Source organism: Typopeltis vanoorti, chromosome 11 (genome assembly GCF_054136105.1).
Source record: "Typopeltis vanoorti isolate ZY-2024b chromosome 11, IOZ_Tvanoo_1.0, whole genome shotgun sequence".
In the NCBI taxonomy this organism is placed as follows: domain Eukaryota; kingdom Metazoa; phylum Arthropoda; class Arachnida; order Uropygi; family Thelyphonidae; genus Typopeltis; species Typopeltis vanoorti.
In genome coordinates this window covers 129,338,720-129,361,635 of record NC_143559.1, presented here as the reverse complement: position 1 = coordinate 129,361,635, position 22,916 = coordinate 129,338,720, and the positions used below count along the sequence as shown (strand labels likewise).

Below are 22,916 nucleotides of genomic sequence, written 5' to 3'. Positions count from 1 at the left end.
GAGGTGGTTGTCAGGTATGCTGGAAGGGAGGTTGACAATCTGTGTCAGATTTGCTGATGGCAGATGCTTCAGTGCGAAAATGGAAGCCAGTTTGAGTTTGAATGTTGAAGACTCCCAAGAAGGTTGGCCTCACTTTTAGGTATGTTGACTAGAAAATTTAGCATGAGAGAGAGAGAGAGAGAGTAGTTATCAGTTTGTGGAGTGATAGGGACATCAATTGAAAGCAGCAGTGAATTAGAAGCATTGCCAAGGTGAGCTGATTGTTTATGCAGGGGGGGGGGACTACGGAAGATGGTAGAGGAAGGGAAAATCCGATGGACGAAATGAGTTTCTAAGCAACTTTTCTTTGTGTATGATATACTATCAGCTGTTGCAGGCATAGACTTCTGTGGCTAATTGGTTCAAAAGATATATTTCGGTGATTACACCACATTTTTTATTATTCAGTTATACAAAATACTGAAATAATAGTTCCTGACAAGTTTCGTAAATCATAGGATTTACATCTTCAGGGGGTAAATAGTATAACTTAAAGTTTAAACAAGAGAATTAATTAATAATTAATCAAGTGTGGTCAGCTCTAATAAAAAATCTACCTCAATCTGAGCTCGGACTGTATGAACATGAACACGTGACATCGTCCAGTATTGTTCAATGTCAATAACGTTTTATATCTGCATTCTGTTATTTGAGTTTATGAATAGCCAGACAGTTATGATTTGTATTTATTAATTCTCTTGTTTAAACTTTAAGTTATACTATTTACCCCCTGAAGATGTAAATCCTACGATTTACGAAACTTATCGGGAACTATTATTTCAGTGTTTCGTATAACTGAATAATAAAAAATGTGGTGTAATCACGAAATATATCTTTTATACTATCAGCTGTTTTATTGAAAGCGATGGAAGCATACCGTTCTGTATATTGTGCCTAGAAGAGGGAAAATATCAGAAAACTGGAAAAATGCTACTCTAATACTGTTATTTAAAAAAGGAGACAAGGAAGAAGTAAAGAACTATAGACCAATTAGTATTCTCTCTAATCTGTATAAAATTCTCACAGAAGTAATAACAAACAGGTTAACCCTTCTTCTAGACTCAAATCAACCTGCAGAACAAGCAGGATTCCATAAAGGCTTTAACACAATTGATCATATTCATGCAGTAAAACAAATAATAGAAAAAGCAGAAGAAAACCAATTGCCTCTCTGTTTAGCCTTTATTGAAAGGCTAAACAGAGAAAAAGAATTTGATTCCATCAAAACTAATGGTAATCATAACACTCCAGAATCAGGGAGTTCCTGGAGAATATATGGACCTCCTCCAGGAAATATACCACACTGCAACAATCCAACTTCACACCAGTAGCAATAAAATATCAATTGAAAAAGGTGTCCGACAAGGAGCCTCTCTATCACCCAAAATCTTTACAGTAGTCCTTCAAGAAATATTTAACAATATAAACTGGACAAACTTTGGTATGAAAATTAATAATAGAAACTTAACACGCTTAAGATATGCAGATGATATCATAATTTTTGCAAACACTCCAAAAGACCTTAAAATAACGATAGAAGACCTATATCATGAAAGCAGAAAAGTTGGCCTAAAAATAAACAGAAAAAAGTAAAATCATGTTTAATCATTTTGTAACACCAAAAAACATAATAATAGAAAACAATTTCTTGGAAGGAGTCTCTTCATATACATATTTAGGTCATCTCATTGGTCAAAACCAGGGATCGGCAACCTTTTCAGACTAGCGGACCACATTTAACTTTTGTTTTTAATAATTGGGCCACAAGAGTTAATTAAGAGAAAATAGTGAGTGAAAAAAATACTTTAGTTATCAATTAAAAAAAAAAAAAAAAAAAAAAAAACAGAAATATTTAAAGTACGAGATATGAAACTCAGTGAAAAGTTATTATCACGTAAAAGCAAAGTAATATAGTTATGTATCACAATATGTGTGTCTCCCTGCTTATTATGACTTTTGTGATTGTTTTCTCTTAGCCAAATTATCTATATCCACTTTATAACCTGAGGTGCAAATTCGAATCGAAGCATGCAAATGTTCATCAGTCAGTCGAGAAGAAAATTTATTTTTTCTAAAACTCTTGGCAGAAAATGCTTATTCGCAAATGTATGTGCTTCCAAATGCGACTATCATCTTCTTTGTGAAACTGATTAATACTTCAAATTTTTTGGATATTTTTTAATGAAAATGCGTTCTTTAAAGTTTCATTCTGTTGTAATTCTTCCGTCTGTAGTTGGCTTGGTACATCATCAATGTCGACATTAAAAGGGTTCAAACATAATCACATTTCGATGTTATTTTTACGAAAATCAACAAATCCTTGTTGAAACTTCTGTTTGTAAATCTTCAATAATACCAACAAAAGCTTCCTTTTGTTGGTATTTCCAAGTTGCAGGTAATATCACAAAGTGTAGGTATAAAATTATTTTTAATTTATTATTCATATTATAAAATGTATTATTTAAATAATTCAACATGCAGGCTACATGCCATGTAAGTATGGTCAACCTTTTATTGGCCACCAAAAATGCACGTTTGGGCTGCATGTGGGCTTCCAGTTGCCGACCCCTGATCTAAACTGTGGACTCCAAAAGGAAATAAATAGAAGAGTTCAACTTGCCTGGAGTGCATTCAGAAAATTGAAAAGCATTTTTCAAAACAATGATGTCCCACTCTGTTTAAATAGGAACACATTTAACCAGTGTATACTTCCAGTCATCGCATATGATTGTGAAACTTGGTCTCTAACAAAAGCACTGACAAATAAACTAGCAACAACTCAAAGAAAAATGGAGAGGCTGATGCTAGGCATTACATTAAAAGATAAGAAGTGAAACACCTAGATAAGAAGCCATACTCATATCACTGACATCATTCTTCACCACAAGTGACTAAAATGGAAATGGGCTGGACGTCTATCCAGAAGAGATAATGAGCAATGGACCACCATACTAACAAACTGGTTTCCAAAAGAAGGGAAACAAGGCTGAAGACATCCTAAAAGAAGGTGGAGTAATGAATTGTCAAATTTTGTTGAGAATAATTGGTGAACTTCAGCAGTGGACAGAAAATGGCTGAAAAGAAGTAGTACACTCTGGTAGTTTTATTCTAAAAGAAAGGAAATAGACTACATGTATAGCAACATTTATTTAGCTTTTTCAAAATATTGCTGAATATCTCAAAATATTTGACAGATCAGACAAGGTTTACTTCCCTAGAAGTCTGAATTGAATGAGTGAAGTTCCACTTCACTCATTCAATTCAGACTTCAGTTACAGATCAGCAAGTCGTCACAGATACTAGCTGCGATAACTTACTTTTCTACAGTCTTGTATTTTGCAGGTTGATGCTAATTAATAGCCTATCTATCAAATAGAATTCTCTGTAATTGCATTTAAGCAAATATAAAAGATTTAAATTATCATGTGATCAGTATTCCCTCTAATTTTTGCCAACCCATGTGTGCATGAAAAACATTTTGTTCACAAGTTTCCACTCTCAGACTCCATCTGTATGGTAGCCTGTGCTCACAATAGCAAAAGTGACAAGCCACAAACTTTTAATTTGATATGCCTAAAATTGGTGATAAGATCCTTTAACAAAAATTGTACATTGCATGTTAAATATTTCTATACGAGCAATCTAAATGCTTACTCCTTCAGCTACTCAAATACTGCATATACATGCAGTTTATAAACAAACAACAAACTATCACATTTGTCCAGCTGCTCAAATTTAAATGAGTTTGCAGCTTTTTTCTGCTTTAATTTTGACAGTGATATTTTGAGGGTTTAACACACTAAAATTGCTGGTGTTATATTTCTCATATGTAGCTATAACTTGTAAAATTGCAAGCACTAAATTTGCTTAAATCTGCATAGTTACAAAAGTCCATCATCGTTTGTACAAGTTCAAGTGACTGTACTGTATAGACAGTAAACTCTCTAACCAAATATTATAGAATACTAAGGCAATTGATGCGAAGATACTTCACATGCAAACTGTGTTTACCTATGCTTGGATAAAGGATTAAACAAGAATATAATTTCTTGGCAAGTTTAAATATTCTGCAACATTGGAGAAATTACAATAAAATAGGCAACATATGATTTATCATATAATTTATTTTTGTAGGTTGTGCAAAAAATTATTAACTATAAATTAGAATTTCTAAAAGCAAACATTTTCTGTATGCACTTCATTTTTGACCAGTGTATACATGTGCACACTGGTCAGACATTGCATGTGATGACATTTCCCTGTATAACTTTACACCATTGATGTACTTATAGAATTTTAATTATTAAAAGATTATTCATTATTAATTTCATTATTAAAAGATTAATGTGCACTCCTCTGGTCAAATATTGCATGTGATGAAATTTTCCTGTGTAACTTGACACATTGATGTGTTTATAGTCCGTGTGGTTAGCCTGGTGGTTATGTACTTCACAACCATGTGCCTAAGAAAGGAGCATGGACAGCGAGATTTTTCCTCCCGCAAGCAGGCAAACCCCATGAACACACACAGCTAGTGTGTTGATAGTGATAACCATAGAATATACTGGGAGGCATAGAGCTAGTTACCTTATCCTCAGAACGGATACGACTTAGAAGGACTTTAGATAGCTCTGTAATAGTCCAGTAGGCCTAACTCATAGAAGGGAGAAGAAGACAAAGAATTGATATGTATTTATAGAATTTTAATTATTAAAAGATTAATTACAGAAATTTAAGCCACATAGTCAATTTAATGCTGTCAGAAAGGTTTCTTTTCTTTTCTTTTTTTTAAATATAAAAACTAACCAAATGTGTAAATTTTAGGTTTAGAACATCACTTTGTAACAGTTATGTTTGTCTTCTAATATGACATACTGAGAATGTTTTACCAAACATACCTGTTGAATGAGGAACTGAGGAATGTGGGGTAGATTTGGGGTTATCAAAGCAAAGGCCTCTGAATCTAATAAAGATTTCTTAATTACAGAAGCATTAATTACTTCTTACTGCATCTTTTTTTTTTTTGTTATATAAATGAAATACATTAATTTTACATGTTTATAGACTCATTGTTTGTTTCGACATACTTAACAAAGATCTCCATGTATTCCACCTTTTGTTTTATCTTCTTGAATTCTCCTCTTCACCATTTCTTCTTTTTCCCCCATTTATTGTTATTGATAGTGATAATCATCAGTTTGTACAGTAGGAGCAGTGCTGTATTCACTTATCAATTGGGTGATGTTGTTATCTAAATAAATCCGCTACAAGTCTGCAAGATTCCCTGACTAAAGTGAATAACTGTTGTAAAAGATATAGTATGAAGGTCTGCATTAAAAAGACAAAGACAATGAAAATAGGCAGAAACATTGAAAATATCAACTGCATTGTGAATAGAGAACCTATAGAACAAGTAAAACATTTCAGCTACTTAGGCATGATTTTTAGTGAAGATGGTAAATTAAATATGGAGATAGACAACAGAATCAACAAAGCTGGTATGGTAGGAAATCAATTGAATAAATTTATATGGAATAAGAGAGAAATTAGCCAAAACACAAAATTAGCAGTATACAAGACCTATTCAAGTCAATTTTAACTTTTGGATCTGAGAGCTGGGTCAGAAGTAAAACACTTGACCGAAGACTAGTCACCACAGATATGAGAGTCCTGAGAAAGATTAGGGATATGAACAGATGGCATCAATGGCAATATCATATTAAAAACGAGGATATTAAGAAAGAACTCGACATTATCAGCATCTAGGAATGTGTTAGCAGAGCTAATCTCAAGTGGTATGATCACTTAAACAGAATGGAGAGGAAAGATTAGCAAAACAAGTGTTCTCTGCGAAGTTGGCAGGAAAAAGACCCAGAGGACGACCAAGATATGGGTGGATTGATACGGTAAGAAATGCCTTAGACGATAGAAATATAAGATCTGATAATGCTGGAGATTTGACAGATAACAGACTGATTTGGAGGAAAATTGTAGATGGGAAGTTAGTAATGATGTAGTTTTTCATGTAGTACTATCATATCCTGTACACCCCTTGAGGGTATATATCAGGAATTTGATGACGATGATAATGCCAGATCACAATTCCTTCAGAGCATTTTATTGACTTAATGTAATTTTTGTCGCTTTCAAATTCTTGCATACCCTCACATTGCCAGTATGAGTTTATTTTGATGCAGGGATTTGGCACAGAATTCAAGAAATGTTTCTTATTGTTCCATAGTATACACACACACACACACACACACACTATAATAGATTTAGTTTAATCCTTTATCCCAGTGAGAGCAAACAAAGTTTGCGCCTGAAAATATCTTCAGGACTAAATATAGTGTTGTACTATCTTATCCAGTAAGTAGTGCAACACCAAGTTTTGACTGTTTTGATCCTACCTGCTCTTAGAAGTGCCTGGTAGCTTGTTCCACCTTTGCCACGAGTTGCCTTGGTGTTGCACTACTTACTGGATAAGATAGTACAACACTATATTTAGTCCTGAAGATATTTTCAGGCGCAAACTTTGTTTGCTCTCACTGGGATAAAGGATTAAACTAAATCTATTATAGTCTAACCTAGTGATAAATAAATTTTCAACACACACACACATTTGCACAAAATAAAAGAAAAACCTTGTATGTAAATTTCCTTTAATTTTGGAATGATCCAGGATCAAACCTCTTCTTGTCTGAGAAGAACTTTTAAGGTTATTTTCTAATATAGAGAATTTTTCCTCCCAGAAACTCTGGTTTATCATCTGGAAAACAGGAAAACTGGCGAAGTGAGTATATTCATTTTACAGACATAGCAGACAATGTAACTGACATGAAAGAGAAGATTGGAAATTAACAGAATAGGAGTCAATATCAATATTTCCTAGCCAAATAATACACACAAGAGTTTGTAATATAAAATGGTCTAAAGTCTGATGGCAGAAATGAAGAAGTAAATTTGGCTCAGTTTCTCGAACAAAAAGAAAAGAAAAAAAACTAACTGTTTTTTTTGTCCTGCTTGATGTTATTCAAGGAGGTCAAAAAACTTAAGTAGGACCTACTTGATATTCTTATGGAAGTTTTGGAGTGTTAGATTTTATATCTGTTTTCCCATTCTACATAAAGAAGCAATAGTTAATATAAAAGAAAATGGTAATGAATAATAAATGAATTAGTATATCAGTAATAAATAAGTAAATTAGTAATAAACATATTAGTGTATTAGTAATTACTAGGTTTTGTATGCAAAAATGCATGCAGCACACAAAATAGCTAAAGCATTTCATGATTATTTTTTATTTTAATTACTTTTTTAAAATATTAACTGATTTGAAATTCTGTAGCTCAGTTGTTTTCAGCAGAGTCCTTTGGTTAGAAATTTTGCTGGGTTTGAATCCTGTATGCCTCAAATCCTTCTTCACATCAAAGACCCTTTATCATGACTTTTCAATTAAAGGTGAATTAAACATTCTGATATGGAGCTGGAGAGCTTCCCTTCCCAGGAAACTCAGGTTTTTTGTCTCTCAAAACAGCTGCATGGAAACTAACAGTGAAATAATCTTTCATGGCGATTTCAACGTCCACAATTCAAATTGGCAAAGACCTTTTCACAGACCAAGCTAAAAGAGAAGTTGAATTCTTTGCTATGAGCAATCAACACAAAATGTTCACCAACCCACTAGAATTCCAGATAATCCTCATCATTCTCCCTACACCCTGGACCTTTTCTTAACCAGCTCTCCATCCAGATACACTATTGATGTTATCTTCCTTTTGGTATGTCTGTCTTCACCTTGTCCATATTTCCTATTCTACAGTTTGTCCTTCTTCCAGTCAATCTCAACCTCATTTCCTGTTGCACTACAACAGTGGTACTTGGGATGACCTTTGAGATTTCTCTGCCAAGTTTTCATGGTCTGATTATTACTTCTGCTGTTTTGATCCTACCTGCTCTGATCTAATAACAGAAATTATTCCTACTGGGATGAGTAGGAATACTCCACTCCACTCAAAACTCTTGACCCTTATCCAAACTCAGGTCTCCTAACAGTTGTGCCAAAGCAGTCCGAGTGAAAAGTTCGGTATGTGCCCAGTGGCTCAATATCAAAAACTACAACTCAGAACAGCTGGGGGGAGGTGGGGAAGAAAAAAAAATCCAAGCAGATGTTGTAACAGCCAAATGCACTGAGCATCTTTTCTTTTAAGCTTACACGGTGATCCGAATGCATTTTTGAAAATTATGGAGACAACTACCATGTTTGAATAAAAACTTTAGTTTAATATAACTATTAATATATCTAATAAATAAGTTTAATTTAAGATTTTAGTTATATTAAACTAAAGTTTTTATTCAAACACAGTAATTGTCTCCATAATTTTCAAAAATGCACTGAGCATCTCTTTTATGGCAGTCAAGTTCTGTTTGTGTCCTACAGCCTTGAAAAAGCTGTGGGACATGACTCCTGTCCTTCGATATTTCCCTCTCTCACATCTTGATGGTACAGTGATAACATTTTTTGTAGAAATTAAAAATGGAAACTCAAACTTATATGAAAATAATTTTAATCAGTGTAAAATTTTCACTTTAGTATCAAAGGCATGCATGTTGTACCACCTTACCTCAGTCCTGAAGATATTTTCAGGTGCAAACTTTGTTTGCTTACACTTGGGTAAAAGATTAATCTAAATTTATTAAAGGCATGCATCTTCACTACATTAAAAATGGAATACAAAATAAAATGCAATAAAAGACTTTTTTAAAAAAGTGGGGATATGCAGACTGTCTGCTTATGCTGTAGAGGACATTTTTTAAAATAATTACTTCATTTCATTTTGTGTTCCATTGTTGGTATTACCTTAGTATCAAAGGCATCCCTGAGGATGCCTTTGATACTTGACATACCTATTTTAAAACAGGTATGATATCTGATGCCAAGAGATAGGTCTGCCTGACTTATCTTTAACATTTTCTAAAGATAAGGCAGGCAGACCTGCTGCCTCCTGGGATCATTTCCCCCCCCCCCCCCATCTCTTGTATACATAACCAAAGCAAATCTCCCATTATTTCCTAAACTGTTTATAGTATGCCTCCGCTGAAATTTTGTTAGAAGGACATCAGAAAAGTACTCAGTAGCTTTGACACCAATAAGTCTCCTGGTCTTGAAGGTATTCCTCCAGTCATACTAGAAGCCTGTGATCCATAACTCACATCCATCTCATGTCATTCTTCTTCAAGCTGTCATACTCATTTGGCATCTATTCAACATCTTGGAAGCAAGTTTGTATCCAACCTGTTTCCCACGCTCCAAAAAAACTCAGCTATCAAACTATCACTCTACTGCTCTGACTTCAGTACTCTTAAAAATCATTGAAAAATTCATCAACAGCCAACTGCTTCACTACTCAGAGACTCACCAGTTACTTAGTGATCACCAATATTGATTCTGCCATTCTCATTCCATAGCTGATCTCCTATCCAACCTCACCCATCTTTGAATACAGGCAGGCCATAGAAAAGTTTGGAGAAACTCAAGTGGTTCACTCATGATATTTCTCGGCATTTTAGCATCCTGGCCTTCTTACCAAACTACCATCTTATGGTATTCCTATTTCTCTTTACAAATGGACTGTCAACTTCCTCTCTAATCATTCATTGCAGGTGGTCGAGGTGGATGGTTTTCTTTCATCACTTTTTAATAAATGATGGTATACTTCAGGGCTTTCTGCTTTCATATGCATTATTCTTTCAATGCTTCAGTGATCTCTCCTTGACATCTAATCCTACTCATAGCTTTTGCTAATGACAGTATTTACTACTACTACTCTTTTTCATTTTCAATGCCTCAAACACTGATCTTACCATTTTTCAAGTAGGGTGAAGATAATGTGGTCAATTTTAATACCAAAATGCAATCCTGTTTCATTTCTCAGAAGAAAGACCATGCTTCTCTCTCTCTCTCTCTCTCTCTCTCTCGACAATATTCTGCTCATCAAGGATCAGTTTTCTCTTCTGGGGTTGATTTTTCACATCTAGCTTATCCTGACACAAGCACATCAAATCCATAGCATCCAACAAGCTTTATTAATTTTTGTTCTAAACAGCACTTTTTTCCTACTAAACTGCTGACACTATAAAGTTCAAATCTCTCAACCTTAGATTATTGTTCTCACATTTGGGATGATGCACCTAGTATCTTCCTCAGAATGCTTGATTATATTCAGAATAAAGTATTTCACTCAATTCATGATTCCTTTCTCAATAACTTCCTCCAGTCACTTTCCCCATAGATGTTAATGCATTGTCTTTTCTGTAGTTATTTCCATGGGCACTGCTCCATTGAACTGACCATTACCATTCCTTAACTTTCATCTAATCATATACAAGCATCGGCAGCTGCTGGTCAATGCCCATATATAGATCATCTCCAAATTGAACCAACTTCTCATCCTCCTCTTTCATTCCTTACACATCTGCACTTTGGAATGGTCTTTCCCATGTTATTTTCCTCCAATGATTGCAACCTGAGGTCTGCAAAAAACACATTAGGAAATTCTTGTCTACATGTGGCACTGTTGTGTCATAGGCATTGGGACTTATGACATGGCATAGTTCCCTATTATTGATACATACGTACATATAGATATATGTAAGGACTGCATTCTTTTCAACATGATATTCAGTTTTATCCTGCTAAAAATTAAATGGTGATAACTTCTTATTTCATATTCTCTTTATACTCCTGTGTCCTGAACAAAACTCCAGTAGGTACTTTCCAATATTATTAGATTTGCCTTTTTCTCCAAAATTTTCCCAAAACATTTCTATGTCTGGTAAGCATTTTATGCTGTACTGTTTAGATCTCTATCAAGGATCAAAATTTCCTTATTCTTTGTATCAGTGGCCTTCTCTGATGTCTCAAAAATCTCCTCCATTTCTTCCTTAGTAGAACCTTCTGTGGGACCATGGGCACAAATAAATCTTATTATCCAGTTCACTATTCTGATATTTGCCCACATCACTCTACTTGATATTGCCTATCATTCAAGAAAATTATCCTCATATTTAATGTTGAAACCTATAGCTATTCCTTCTTTTCCCAATCGTTACTGCAAGAGTTTGACATCTTCTGTTTGTTGCTTAGAAGAATCTCACCTGCTTTTTTTTTCTTCTTTGTGTCAGTAACACCATATGTTGATCTGGTACTAATCCAATCTTTCTGCTAGTTCCATTTCTTTTCTGTTAATGCTTCTTATGTTGATAATGCCAATCTTGAACTCTGCTGATGTTGAGTTGGGATTTGTTCTAGTTGACTTTTCACAGTTTTGACTTGGTTCCTTTACAAAAACAGTTTTCATGCTGGCTGGGTGAAATCCCAGCCAGCATGAAATTCTGTCATTGTACCATAATGTTCTATTGGTTTAAGGTAATAAGAATACAATTTGATTGGCTAAATTCCATATTGGCAGCCTGTCCTCATTCATTCAGTATCTATCCAGATACTGCCATAGTGCACCATGAGACGGTAGGTCAGAAGCCGTGGTTGGTTTTCTGCATTCCTTAAAAGGCATGTGGAGGTCACACAAAAAAATAATTGATTATTAAATGAATTCATATAATACAGTGTGTTTTTTAAGAAGTCATTATATATGTGAAATAGAGAGCCTCTATAGCTGTTGGTATAGACAAAGCCCTTTGGTTGGAACAACCTGGTTTCGATTCCTGTGCATGACATGAGGAACCTTTTATCTGGTTTCTTTCAATTAAAGGTGAGTTATCCGGTCTCATACAGAGATGGAGGGTTTTTAGTTCTGGAAGCTTGGGGTTTTCATTCCTCAGAACAGGTAAACCAACCCCATGAATACACACTGTTACAGACAAAAAAAATACCTCCTCCCCCTCAACATCAGGCTCTGCAAAAAGTCAATTGGGATTGCACACGTAAAGTCGTATCATTTAAAAGGCTGACCCCAAATAGAAGGGATAAGGCACAAGGGGAAGAAGATTATACATGTGAACTGTGAATCCTTTTTTAAATATGCAATTGACTCTCTCTGGGGCAAACATTCTCACAGACTTATTATAACAAGCCACCGAAAAGTTCTCCAATTTAGAACATGATGCTGTTCTAAAGGAAATTCAGCATAATAAATTTAGTTTAATCCTTTATCCAAGCGTGAGGCAAACAAAGTTTGCGCCTGAAAATGTCTTCAGGACTGGGGTAAGGTAGTATAACACCAGGCAACTCGTAGCAGCAAAGGTGGACCAAGTTGTTATGAGTTGCCCGGTGTTGTACTACCTTACCCCAGTCCTGAAGATATTTTCAGGCGCAAACTTTGTTTGCTCACACTTGTATAAAGGATTAAACTAAATTTATTATAATCTAACTAAGTGAATAATAAACTTTTGAAATTCAGTATAACAGATTATGCAATATAACAAATATTGCTTTGGCCCTTTTTTGGGTTTTGTATAGTTGACCACTAGCATATCTTGAAGAAAGAATGATATGTTCTTTGTTGGAAATACTTAAGGATATGAAAAACCTTTATGAGACTTTTACATTTGAAAGTAAGTTAACACATATACAGAGTGAGTAGTGGCCCTTCCCTTAATGCATAGCAGTATACATGTCTGCAAGGAGCTGTGCTTTGCATGCCAAGGTATCTACCACCTTACCTTAGTCCTGAAGATATTTTCAGGCACAAACTTTGTTTGCTTACACTTGGATAAAGGATTAAACTAAATTTATTATAACATATACAGAGATTGCAAAGGTTTTCTTTCTGGAAACTTAGTTACCATTACCTAAACTAAAGTATCTGAAGAATACAGAGTGAGCCATGATCTTAACCCAATGTATTTTATTGTGACTGACTTTTTAAAATAATTTATTTTCAAGAAATTATCACTTCAAGCATATAGAGATCTTAAGTAGCTGGATTAGTAAAGTGATTTCATCCCTCCCAAAATAGCTTTTTTAGTATTGATTTTTTAGGCCTTCTCTGAATTGGTTAAAAATAGAGCTAAGAAAATGATTATGCTTAATTAATATTGTTGATAATGTATTTGGATTGTTAATTTATTCTGCTTCAACCTTTTTATTGATTGTGTTATGGCTTTTATTCATTCTGTTTCTTGATTCTTTAGGATTTCCTTCATGGTGTATCAAAGAGTCAATTCCACCAGTGTATCACCAAGTAGAACTGCTTGTAACAAGTGAAGGAAGCTCTGTTCCAGATACTAATTTGCTTTGCCCAATCTTAATTTCTTCTGGTCTCTCTCGAGAGGTATTAGGACATATCTGGGAACTTTGTAATCAGACAACTCCTGGTCAACTTACTCAAGGGGAGATGTATAGTGTGCTTGCACTGATAGCTGTAGCTCAGGTGAGTAAATATCTTCTTAATGTAATATCCAACTTTGCATACCCAACTATGCAAAGCCAGGAGAAAACATTAAATATCACAAAAATTTCTTTATTCTTTGCTGATGTACTCTTAAAATTATTTGCAGATGTTACTATTATCTGTTATTGCTTGATTTAGTTTATCAACATCCTCTTCAGTAATTTTTTATTTTTTTTGTGTTTCTATATTCTTTTTATTTTCAATTATTGTCTTATGGTCAAATTTTTTGGTTGAAAGTACTAATCTCTTTCTTTGTGATTTGATGGGCAGCATAACTTACTAGTCTATGATCACTTTCTGTTCTGAACTGATTTATGACTGATATATTTCCTGTTGAAGAGATATAGTTTATTTCATTTCTGACTTCTCTGTTTGGACTTCTTCATGTCCTTTTCTTTTTTGGACATTTTTTTAAAGAATGTGTTCATGATATAGAGTCTGTTGGCTTTTATAAATTCTATTAAGATATTTTCATTTTCAATTTTCTTCCCTAACCCTAATGATGAAAAAGAGAAGAGATTTGAAACAAGATAAAAACTCTACTTCAAAAATAGAATACTCAAAATTATGCAAAACTATCATCTGGAGCTTATAACACTAGAAAAATAAAAGAAGAAAAATCTAAGAAGAAGCCTGATGATTGCAGACCTTAGTAGCAATAAAAGAAAATAATGGTCCGGTAACAAAAAGGGTTTGTCTGACTGTAAAGAAAAAACATGATTGTTATCTGATGCCTATAGGATCAACAGGTAAAACATGCCGGCTCGGACGTCACCTGGATCAACAAGCGATCCGGTACCAATCGAGCAATCAGGGTTGGATCGAAAAGTGGGATACCGAAAGGAAACAGAAACTGAAACTAACAGAACTGTTATCAGTAGGAACATGGAATGTGCGGACACTCTGGATGTCAGGAAAATTAGAATTACTTCTTGAGGAAATGAAGAGATATCGGTGTGATATACTAGGATTGGCAGAGATGTGATGGACATCATCTGGAGAGCTCAATGGATGCGAAGTAATATGATCAGGACATGACACCAAGCACGAAGCAGGAGTTGGCTTCCTTCATAACAAAAGAGCTCGAGAGGCACTGTTAGACTACAAACCAGTTCAATGAATGAATCATAGTAGCAAGATTTCAGGCAAAACCATTTAACATAACAATAGTCCAGATATATGCACCCACATCTGACAGCACAGATGAGGATATTGACTTATTTTACAAAGATCTGACAGAGACGATAGAAACAATACCAAAGCAAGATGTGCTAATTATTAAAGGAGATTGGAATGCCAAAATTGGAATAGATAATATGGTTGGGAAAGAGTCATGGGAAAATATGGTTTCGGAGAAAGAAATGAACGAGGTGAAAAATTGTTAGAATTTGCTGTGGACCACGAGATGATGATCTGTAACACAAGATTCCAACAAAAGGAGTGTAGAAAATGGACGTAGCAATAAAATGATGGGAAAACCAAGAACATGATTGATATGATTACGATTAAAAGAAGATGGATAACATCATTACAGCAGTGTCGAACTTTTCAAGGAGCTGATATAGACTCGGACCATAGTTTAGTAATTGCAAACATCAAGTTGAAATTAAAAAAGAAATATAAACCCCAAAATCAGAATAGAAGAGATACAGCAAGAATAAGTGAAGCACAAATAGGAAGAAGGTACAGAACAGTGTTAGAAGAGAAACTTAAAAGTGTGGAGAAAGAAAAAAACTCGAATGTAAGAGTGAAAAGAGTAATGAAGGTGATAGACGATGCAGTTGAAGAAGAAGAGAAGATCAAGAAGAAATGGATTAGACAAGAAACACTGAAGTTAGTGCCGGAGAAAAGAATGTTAAAGATAAGAAGGGATACATCAGAACAAGTAGAGGAGCAATATAGAAGAAAGTGTAATGAGATGAAAAAAGCAGTCAGAATGGATAAGGTGAAATGGTTAGAAGCCCGATGCAACAATATAGAGCAGTACTATGGAGTACTCTGGCTAATTTATCTGTTACATTCTTGAACAGCACAGACTTCATAGAAAAAGTAAAAGATATACACATTGATGTGTATGATGAGCTGTGATGAGAGTATAAAACAAGGGAGGTATACACAATGATCAGAACCATTAATAGAAAGTGGCAACCAAAACAGACCACAATTAAAGATGAAAAAGGCAAAGTATTGATGAATCAAAAAAAATTGTACAGCTGTGGACAAGATACTTTAGTGAGTTATATGAAGAAAAACTAGATTTAGATAGCATTGGTAAACTGACTGAAGAATTGAAGCAGATATCACCACCAGATAATGAGCATGATATGAACATTTTAAGAGGGGAGGTAGAAAAAGCAATAGGACGGCTAAAACACAACAAGAGTCCTGGTAACAGTAAATCACTGGAGAAATGATTAACCATGGTACCGGCCAAGACGTTTATAGACATCAAGATTATCATGGATGCGAAGTGCATATTAAAATTGTAATACTGTTGATATTACATTGAAATATATGATGGATACGAAGTGTATGAGGATGTGTATTTGATCCATAATGGCCGGTAAGGTGGTGAAAGTATGGTTACAGAAATGCACAAACTATGTAATATGGTATGGAAAGAAGGGAAAATGCCAGAGGAGTGGGTGAAATCAATATTAGTGACATTATACAAGAAAGGAAAAAAAAGCTAGAATGTAAAAATTAAAGAACAATTGCCTTGACAAGTCACCTTGGTCAAGTGATGATGATGATATTGAACAGAAAGATTGAGAACCCCGATTGGAAGCATACCTTGCAGACGAGCAAGCAGGATTTAGGAAGGATAGAACTATAATTCAACAAATTTTGACAATGAGGTTAATAGCAGAGAAAGCTAGAAGAAAAAACAAAAACATATATACTTGCTTGGTTGAGTTTCAGAAAGCATTTGACAGTATTGACCAGAAAGTCACATTAGCAGTTCTGGAATCCTATGGAATTGATAAAAAAAACTAATAGCTATATTAAAAGATGTTTATCAGAATGCAGTTGCAGCAATTAGAATAGATGATGATTTGAGGAAATGGTTTAGAACAAGCAGAGGTACTAGACAGGGGGACCGAATATCACCAAGCATTTGCATCGCACATTTAGAAAGAGCAATGGACAAATTGAAGGAATATCTGTACATGGAATGAGAATTAACAATCTGAGATTTGCAGATGACATTGTTATTATTGAAGAAGAAGACAAAAGAGAACTACAAAAAACACTGAAACTGTTAAATGAGGAAGGGAAGAGATTTGGACTTGTTATGAACTTGGAAAAAACAAAGACAATGGTATTTGGTGAGAAGAACATGAAACAAAAGATATAAGTGGATGGAATTGATATAGAAAATATAGAACAATATGCATATTTGGAAAGTAAAATGACATATGATTTGGACTGTAAAAAAGAAATAAAGATCAGGATTGCAAAGGGAAGAACAAATCTGAAGGCCATGGGTAACATCTGGAAAAGTAAAGTGAATCAGCCTGCAAATAAAAAATTAAAGGTACTAGAAACATGCATCTTTAGCGGTGTACTGTATGGATCTGAAACATGGATAATAAATAAGGAATCAAGAAAAAGAATTTTGGCATTTGAAAGAACTTGTTACAGGAAGATTCTAAGAATAGGATGGGTACAGAAATCACAAATGAAGAGCTCTATCAGAAGATACGACCAAAAGAGAATCGAATGCAGAAGATTATAAAATGAAATGTGTCCAAATGCAATTATTTGGACACATCTGTAGAATGAGTGTGGACCTGGAGATAAAGACATTTATGTTTAGTATTTTGGATGGTTTAAACAAAAGAGGTAGACCATACAGAGAATGGATAGATGATATAAAGGACTGGTGTGGAATGGGTGTGTAGAAACTGTGACACTGTGCACTGGACAAAGGAAGGTGGAAGAAGATAGTGAAGGAGGCATCGGACACCAACGGGCAGTGAGCCCATGGTTCGTGATGATGATAACAAAAAATCCAAAAGGAATTATCAAAAGACTGGAAGAATTTTACAAAGAACTTTATAAAAACGAATCAGATAAAACCATGCAGAATAACCTATAAAGAAGTACATGAAGCTATATCCAAATGAAAAATGGAAAAGATCCACGAGAAGATGAAATCCAAATTGAGTTAAAGATTGCTGGCAAAGATTAATAAAACATCTAACAAACCTTATCAACTGATGTATTGATAAAGCAAAAATACCTACAATCTAGAAAATGCAATATTAACATTAATTTATGAAAAAGGGAATAAAGAAGAAGCCAAAAATTACAGACCAATTAACTTATCAGTTCTGTATAAAATGCTTATAAAAACAATAACTAACAGAATAATACCTGTTCTGGATTTAAAACAACCAGTAGAGCAGACTAGATTCTGAAAAGGATATAGTACAATCAACTACATACATGCAATGAAGCAAATCATGGGGAAAAAAAACAACAGAATATCAAAAACCTCTCTGTTTAGCATTTATAGATTATGAAAAATTGGCAGCATAAAAACTTCTGCAATAATAGAAACTCTAGAAAATCAATCCATACCAAGTGAATATGTGGAACTGTTAAAAGAAATATATAAAAAATGGAACACAACTATAAGACAACAAATAGAAAGCAACGGGATCCGTATATTTATATCCAAAATTTTTACAGCAGCACCTTCAGGAGATGATTCAAAAAAATTAACTGGAGTTCCAAAGGCATGACAATAAAGAGTGAAATATTAACCGATTTAAGATATGCAGATGATATTGTATTAATTACAGAATCAGCACAAAACCTACAGGAAATGATAAATATACTGAACATAGGAAGCAAGAAGATAGGTCTTAAAATAAAGAAAAAACAAAAGTTATTCATGCATAGGTTTCTGTGGTTGAGAAGTTCAATAGAAATATTCCGGTTTTCTGACCACATGTTTATTGGAGAACTGTTTTTAAAAAACTAAACAAGTACTAAAAAATAACCCGACAAGTTTCGTTAGTCATAAGACTAACATCTTCAGGGCTAAAGAGAACTAACAGTTTAAAGCACAAACTATAAGAAATTATGAAAAACAAGTTCATTTGTTGGTATTATGAACATCAAAAAAGTTCATTAAAAAAATGAACAACAGATCTATACAACCGTTAATGCATGTTAGTTGGAGATAATGCTATTTGTTGTCGCATTCTGTGGTTCACGCTCACTCTGTCTGTGGTCTGAAGTGGGTAAATTTTTAATAAACGATGACCAAACTTGATTTAAAATCAAACCTTGGTTTTTGTTGCATTGTGTAGGAATTTTAATCATATTTGCTGCCTCTTTGAATTTTCTTGTGAAACAATTCTTATCAATATAGGACATTAGTTCTATCCCAGAGTACATCATGACTGATAGAAGCTGTGTGATATGCTAAGCCAGGTTTATGTTCTCTCTTCTTTTGTATGTCCTTTTGATGTTCACTCATGCGGATTTCTCCCAATCTCCCTGTCTGGTCCATGTAGCAGATGCCACAGGAACAATGAATATTATAAACCCCTGGTTTTTTTTCATTGGGTGATGGGGGTTTCGGAGGATAAAGAGATCTTGATATTTTTTCAAGTGGCAGGAAAGTCACTTTTATCTGTTACATCCTTGAACAGCACAGACTTCATAGAAAAAGCAAGAGATATACACATAGATCCCTCAGACATATTAGCGAGTTTAGATGTTGTCAGCCTTTTTACAAATATTCCAAGAAATGAAACAGTAAACATCCTGGAAAATCTCTTTCCACCAGACATTGTACAGCTCTACAAACATTGCATAAAAAATACATTCTTCCTTTACCAATACAAATTCTGGGAACAAAAAGAAGGACTAGCAATGAGTTCACCCCTCTCACCAGCTCTAGCAAACCTCTACGTGAAAAATTTTGAAAATTTTCCATGTAGAGGTTTGCTATTATACACACATTTTATTTTACATGTTTTATTATACACACAGCTCATCATACCGTGCTTTAAACACACTCAAATTCTCTGCAGACACCACACTCTCAGGCAAAGCATTCCAATCATTCACAAATCTGCATGAAAAAAACCTGCTTCTCACTCCCTTACTCACACCCTCTTTATACAGTTTCCAGGGATGATCTCTGGTTCTCCTCTGATCTCCCACTATTTTCTGTAGATCCTCTCCAGCATTGATCATATAACAACCCCTTAATAACTTGTAGGTCTCTATCATATCTCCCCCTCTTCCTCCTGTCCACCAGACTCTGCAAGTTGCATCTTCTCAATCTTTCCTCATATTCGACATTCCAGAGGTTAGAAACTACCTTAGTCAGTCGCCTCTGGACCCTTTCCAACATCTCTGGGTAAAATAGTCCATGTGTGGCCTAATCAAAGCCCTTTACAATGGAACAAGAATCTCCCTACTTCTACAAGTCAGTGTTGTCTTCAGAATTTTGGGTATGTGTCCCCTAAATTTCAGATCCTTATCCACTATCACTCCCAGATCTCTTATTTCCTCCTCCTCTGACAGTATATATCCTCAGCAAGCATAAATTCTGCATCCCATCTTTGTTTCCCAAATTTTAAAACCTTACATTTTGCAACATTGAACTCGCATCCCCATTCCCGTGCCTAATCACTCAATTTATTCAAGCCTTCTTGTAGGGCCATATCTTCTCGACTCTCCATGGTTCATCCAAACTTTGCATCATCTGCAAACAACTGAATATCTCCATCCAAATCTTCACCTATATCATTAATATACAAGTTAAACAGTAATGGCCCTAAAACAGACCCCTGAGGCACTCCACTAGTGACTTTCTTTTTCCTGGATATTGCTCCCCCCAATACACAACTTGTTGATACCTATCAGATAGCCAGTCTCCAATCCAATGCACCAATCTAATATCCAACCCCATCCGCTCTAGTTTGACTATCAACTTATCATGCGGTAATCTATCAAAAGCCTTTGCGAAATCTAAGTATATTACTGTATCCTTCTCCTCTGTCCATGGAAGCAGTCACCTTATTGTGATAAGTAGATTACTAAATCATGACCTCCCTTTAGTAAATCCATGCTGTCCATGAAAGATAATACCATTGTTGTCAGTCCAATTCTGAATCCTAGGTCTCACAAACTTCTCCAACAACTTAACTACAATACCTGATACACAGGTATTGTAGTTAACTCAAGCATCAAACTCAAGACCTTTATGAACTCAAGCATCAAACTATAGGCCTATAGTTTGATGCTTGAGTTTTATCACCTCCTTTATGAAGTGGCACAATCTTGTCCTCCTTCGGAACTTGACCCAGTGCAAGACTCATATTAAAAAAATATGTCAAGGCCGGCATCAACTGTCACATTCCTTCAGAATACATGGTGATATATTATCAAGTCCCACAGCCTTATTTACATCTAGTTTGCTCAACTCCCCATACACCTCTTGCTCACTTACAGTCAGTCTCTCTTTCCCATCATCAACTGCTCTCAATCTCTCCATGAAGTCACATTCACAAGATTGAAAGACCTTTATAAACTGCTCATTAAGTATCTTTCAATCTTGTGAATGTGACTTCATGGAGAGATTGAGAACAGTTGATGATGGCTACATATCGAAAGAACTCCTTAGGATTCTTTTTGGCTTCATTAGCTAGCTGCTGTTCTCTCTTTAGCTACCCTCACCAACCAAGTCACCCACCTTGCCTGGTCTTTCTAGTCCTCATGGAATTGGTTATTTCCACTTCTCTTATGCTGCCTTCATAACGCCCTTTTTCTCTGTATCGCATGCTTAATCTCTTTATTCATTCATTTCTCACCTACCTTATTTAACCTTCTCACCCTTGGAATACATTTAGACATTGCATCTGCTAGATAGTTTTTGAAAATCCCCCAAGTTGCATTGATCTCTTTTCCAGCTAACTCCTCATTCCCTGCTACACCTGCAAGCTGTCTCCTGAGCTCTTCATAATCACCCCCCCTTTGTAGTTCCACATATACCCTTTTCTTACACAGGTCCTCACACTGCTGGCAATCACCCAGGTAATCACCTCATGGTCACTCTCACCGATTGGTGGGTGATTTGACACTTCATTTATAATTACATTCTCTGATGAGATGACCAAATCTAAGACCCTCAATTCTCATGTACCCTCCATTATATACTGTCTGAGGTAGTTATTCCTCAAAAACTCAAGAAACTTATTTTCTTTACTTCCAGTTGCTATCTCATCATTCCAGTCTACATTGCCATAAATAAACTCGTCGGGTTATTTTTTAGTACTTGTTTAGTTTTTTTAAAAACAGTTCTCTAATAAACATGGGGTCACAAAACCGGAATATTTTTATTGAACTTCTCAACCACAGAAACCTACACATGAATATAGAAGCTCGCGGTGTGTTAAATTGGTGTAAAGTTTCACAATTTGAGAAATTACGCATTAAAAAGCAGAACTTTATCAATTGTTTGATATTTTTAATCCGTTATAGAGACAATGAAATTGTGCTCAAATTCATAAAAATAAAACGCGCTTTCCACTAAAATAAAGCTAACAGAATATACAAAAGAACGGAATTAGCTATATTGAGAGAAAGAATGGGGTGTTTAAGGGTCAAAGCTGTATAACTGAGAGGAGACCTCCACATAGCCTTTAAAGGAATGCAGAGAACCGACCAGGGCTTTTGACCTAATGTCCAATCCTCACCTTTTCGTGGTGCACCCTGTTGGGTATCTACCTGGATACTAAACGAATGAGGATGGGCTGGCAATTTGGGATTTAGCTGACCAAATTGTATTCTTATTGGCTTAAACTAATATAGAAAATGATGGTACAACATGACAAAATTTCATGCCAGCTGGGGCGTCGCCCGGTTAAACAAGGCCCCCGATGTTTTCACCAGGGAACCAGGGTGAACAGCGAAAAGTCAGCTACTGGGACAAATCTGAAAGCACACCCCAATTCAACATCACCAGAGTTAAAGATCGGTACTATCAACATAAGAAGCCTGAATGGCAAAGAAATGGAGCTAGCTGAAGAATTAGATAAGTAGCAGATTGACGTAACTGGGGTGAATGAAACAAAAACTGGTGAGATCTTTCTGAGCAATAAATACAAAATGATATATTCAGGCAATGATCATCAAGGAAAAGGAGTAGCCATAGTATTCAACACAAAATACGAGGCTAATCTTCTTGAATGGCAGGCAGTCTCAAGTAGAGTCATGTGGGCAAATATCAGAATGGGGAACATGAATAGGGACAATGAGACTTATTTGTACCTATGGTCCCACAGAAGGTTCTACTAAGGTAGAAGTGGAGGAATTTTTTGAGGCTTTAGAAAAAGCAACTGACACAATGAAAAAGGAAAAGTTGGTCCTTGTTGGAGATCTAAATAGCAGAGTAGGAAATGATTGTCAGACATACAAAAATATTTTGGGAAAATT

The 22,916-nt window shown here is 35.1% G+C and overlaps 1 protein-coding gene across 1 annotated transcript in view; it reads left to right on the top strand.

The window, feature by feature from the left end:
* Positions 1 to 22,916, top strand: part of LOC150102040 (synergin gamma-like) — a 228,772-nt gene that overhangs the window by 74,512 nt on the left and 131,344 nt on the right. The window contains exon 7 of the mRNA XM_090400155.1: positions 13,192 to 13,430. Within this exon, the coding sequence (XP_090256281.1) occupies positions 13,192 to 13,430 (239 nt within the window). The remainder of the gene's footprint in view (positions 1 to 13,191; positions 13,431 to 22,916) is intronic.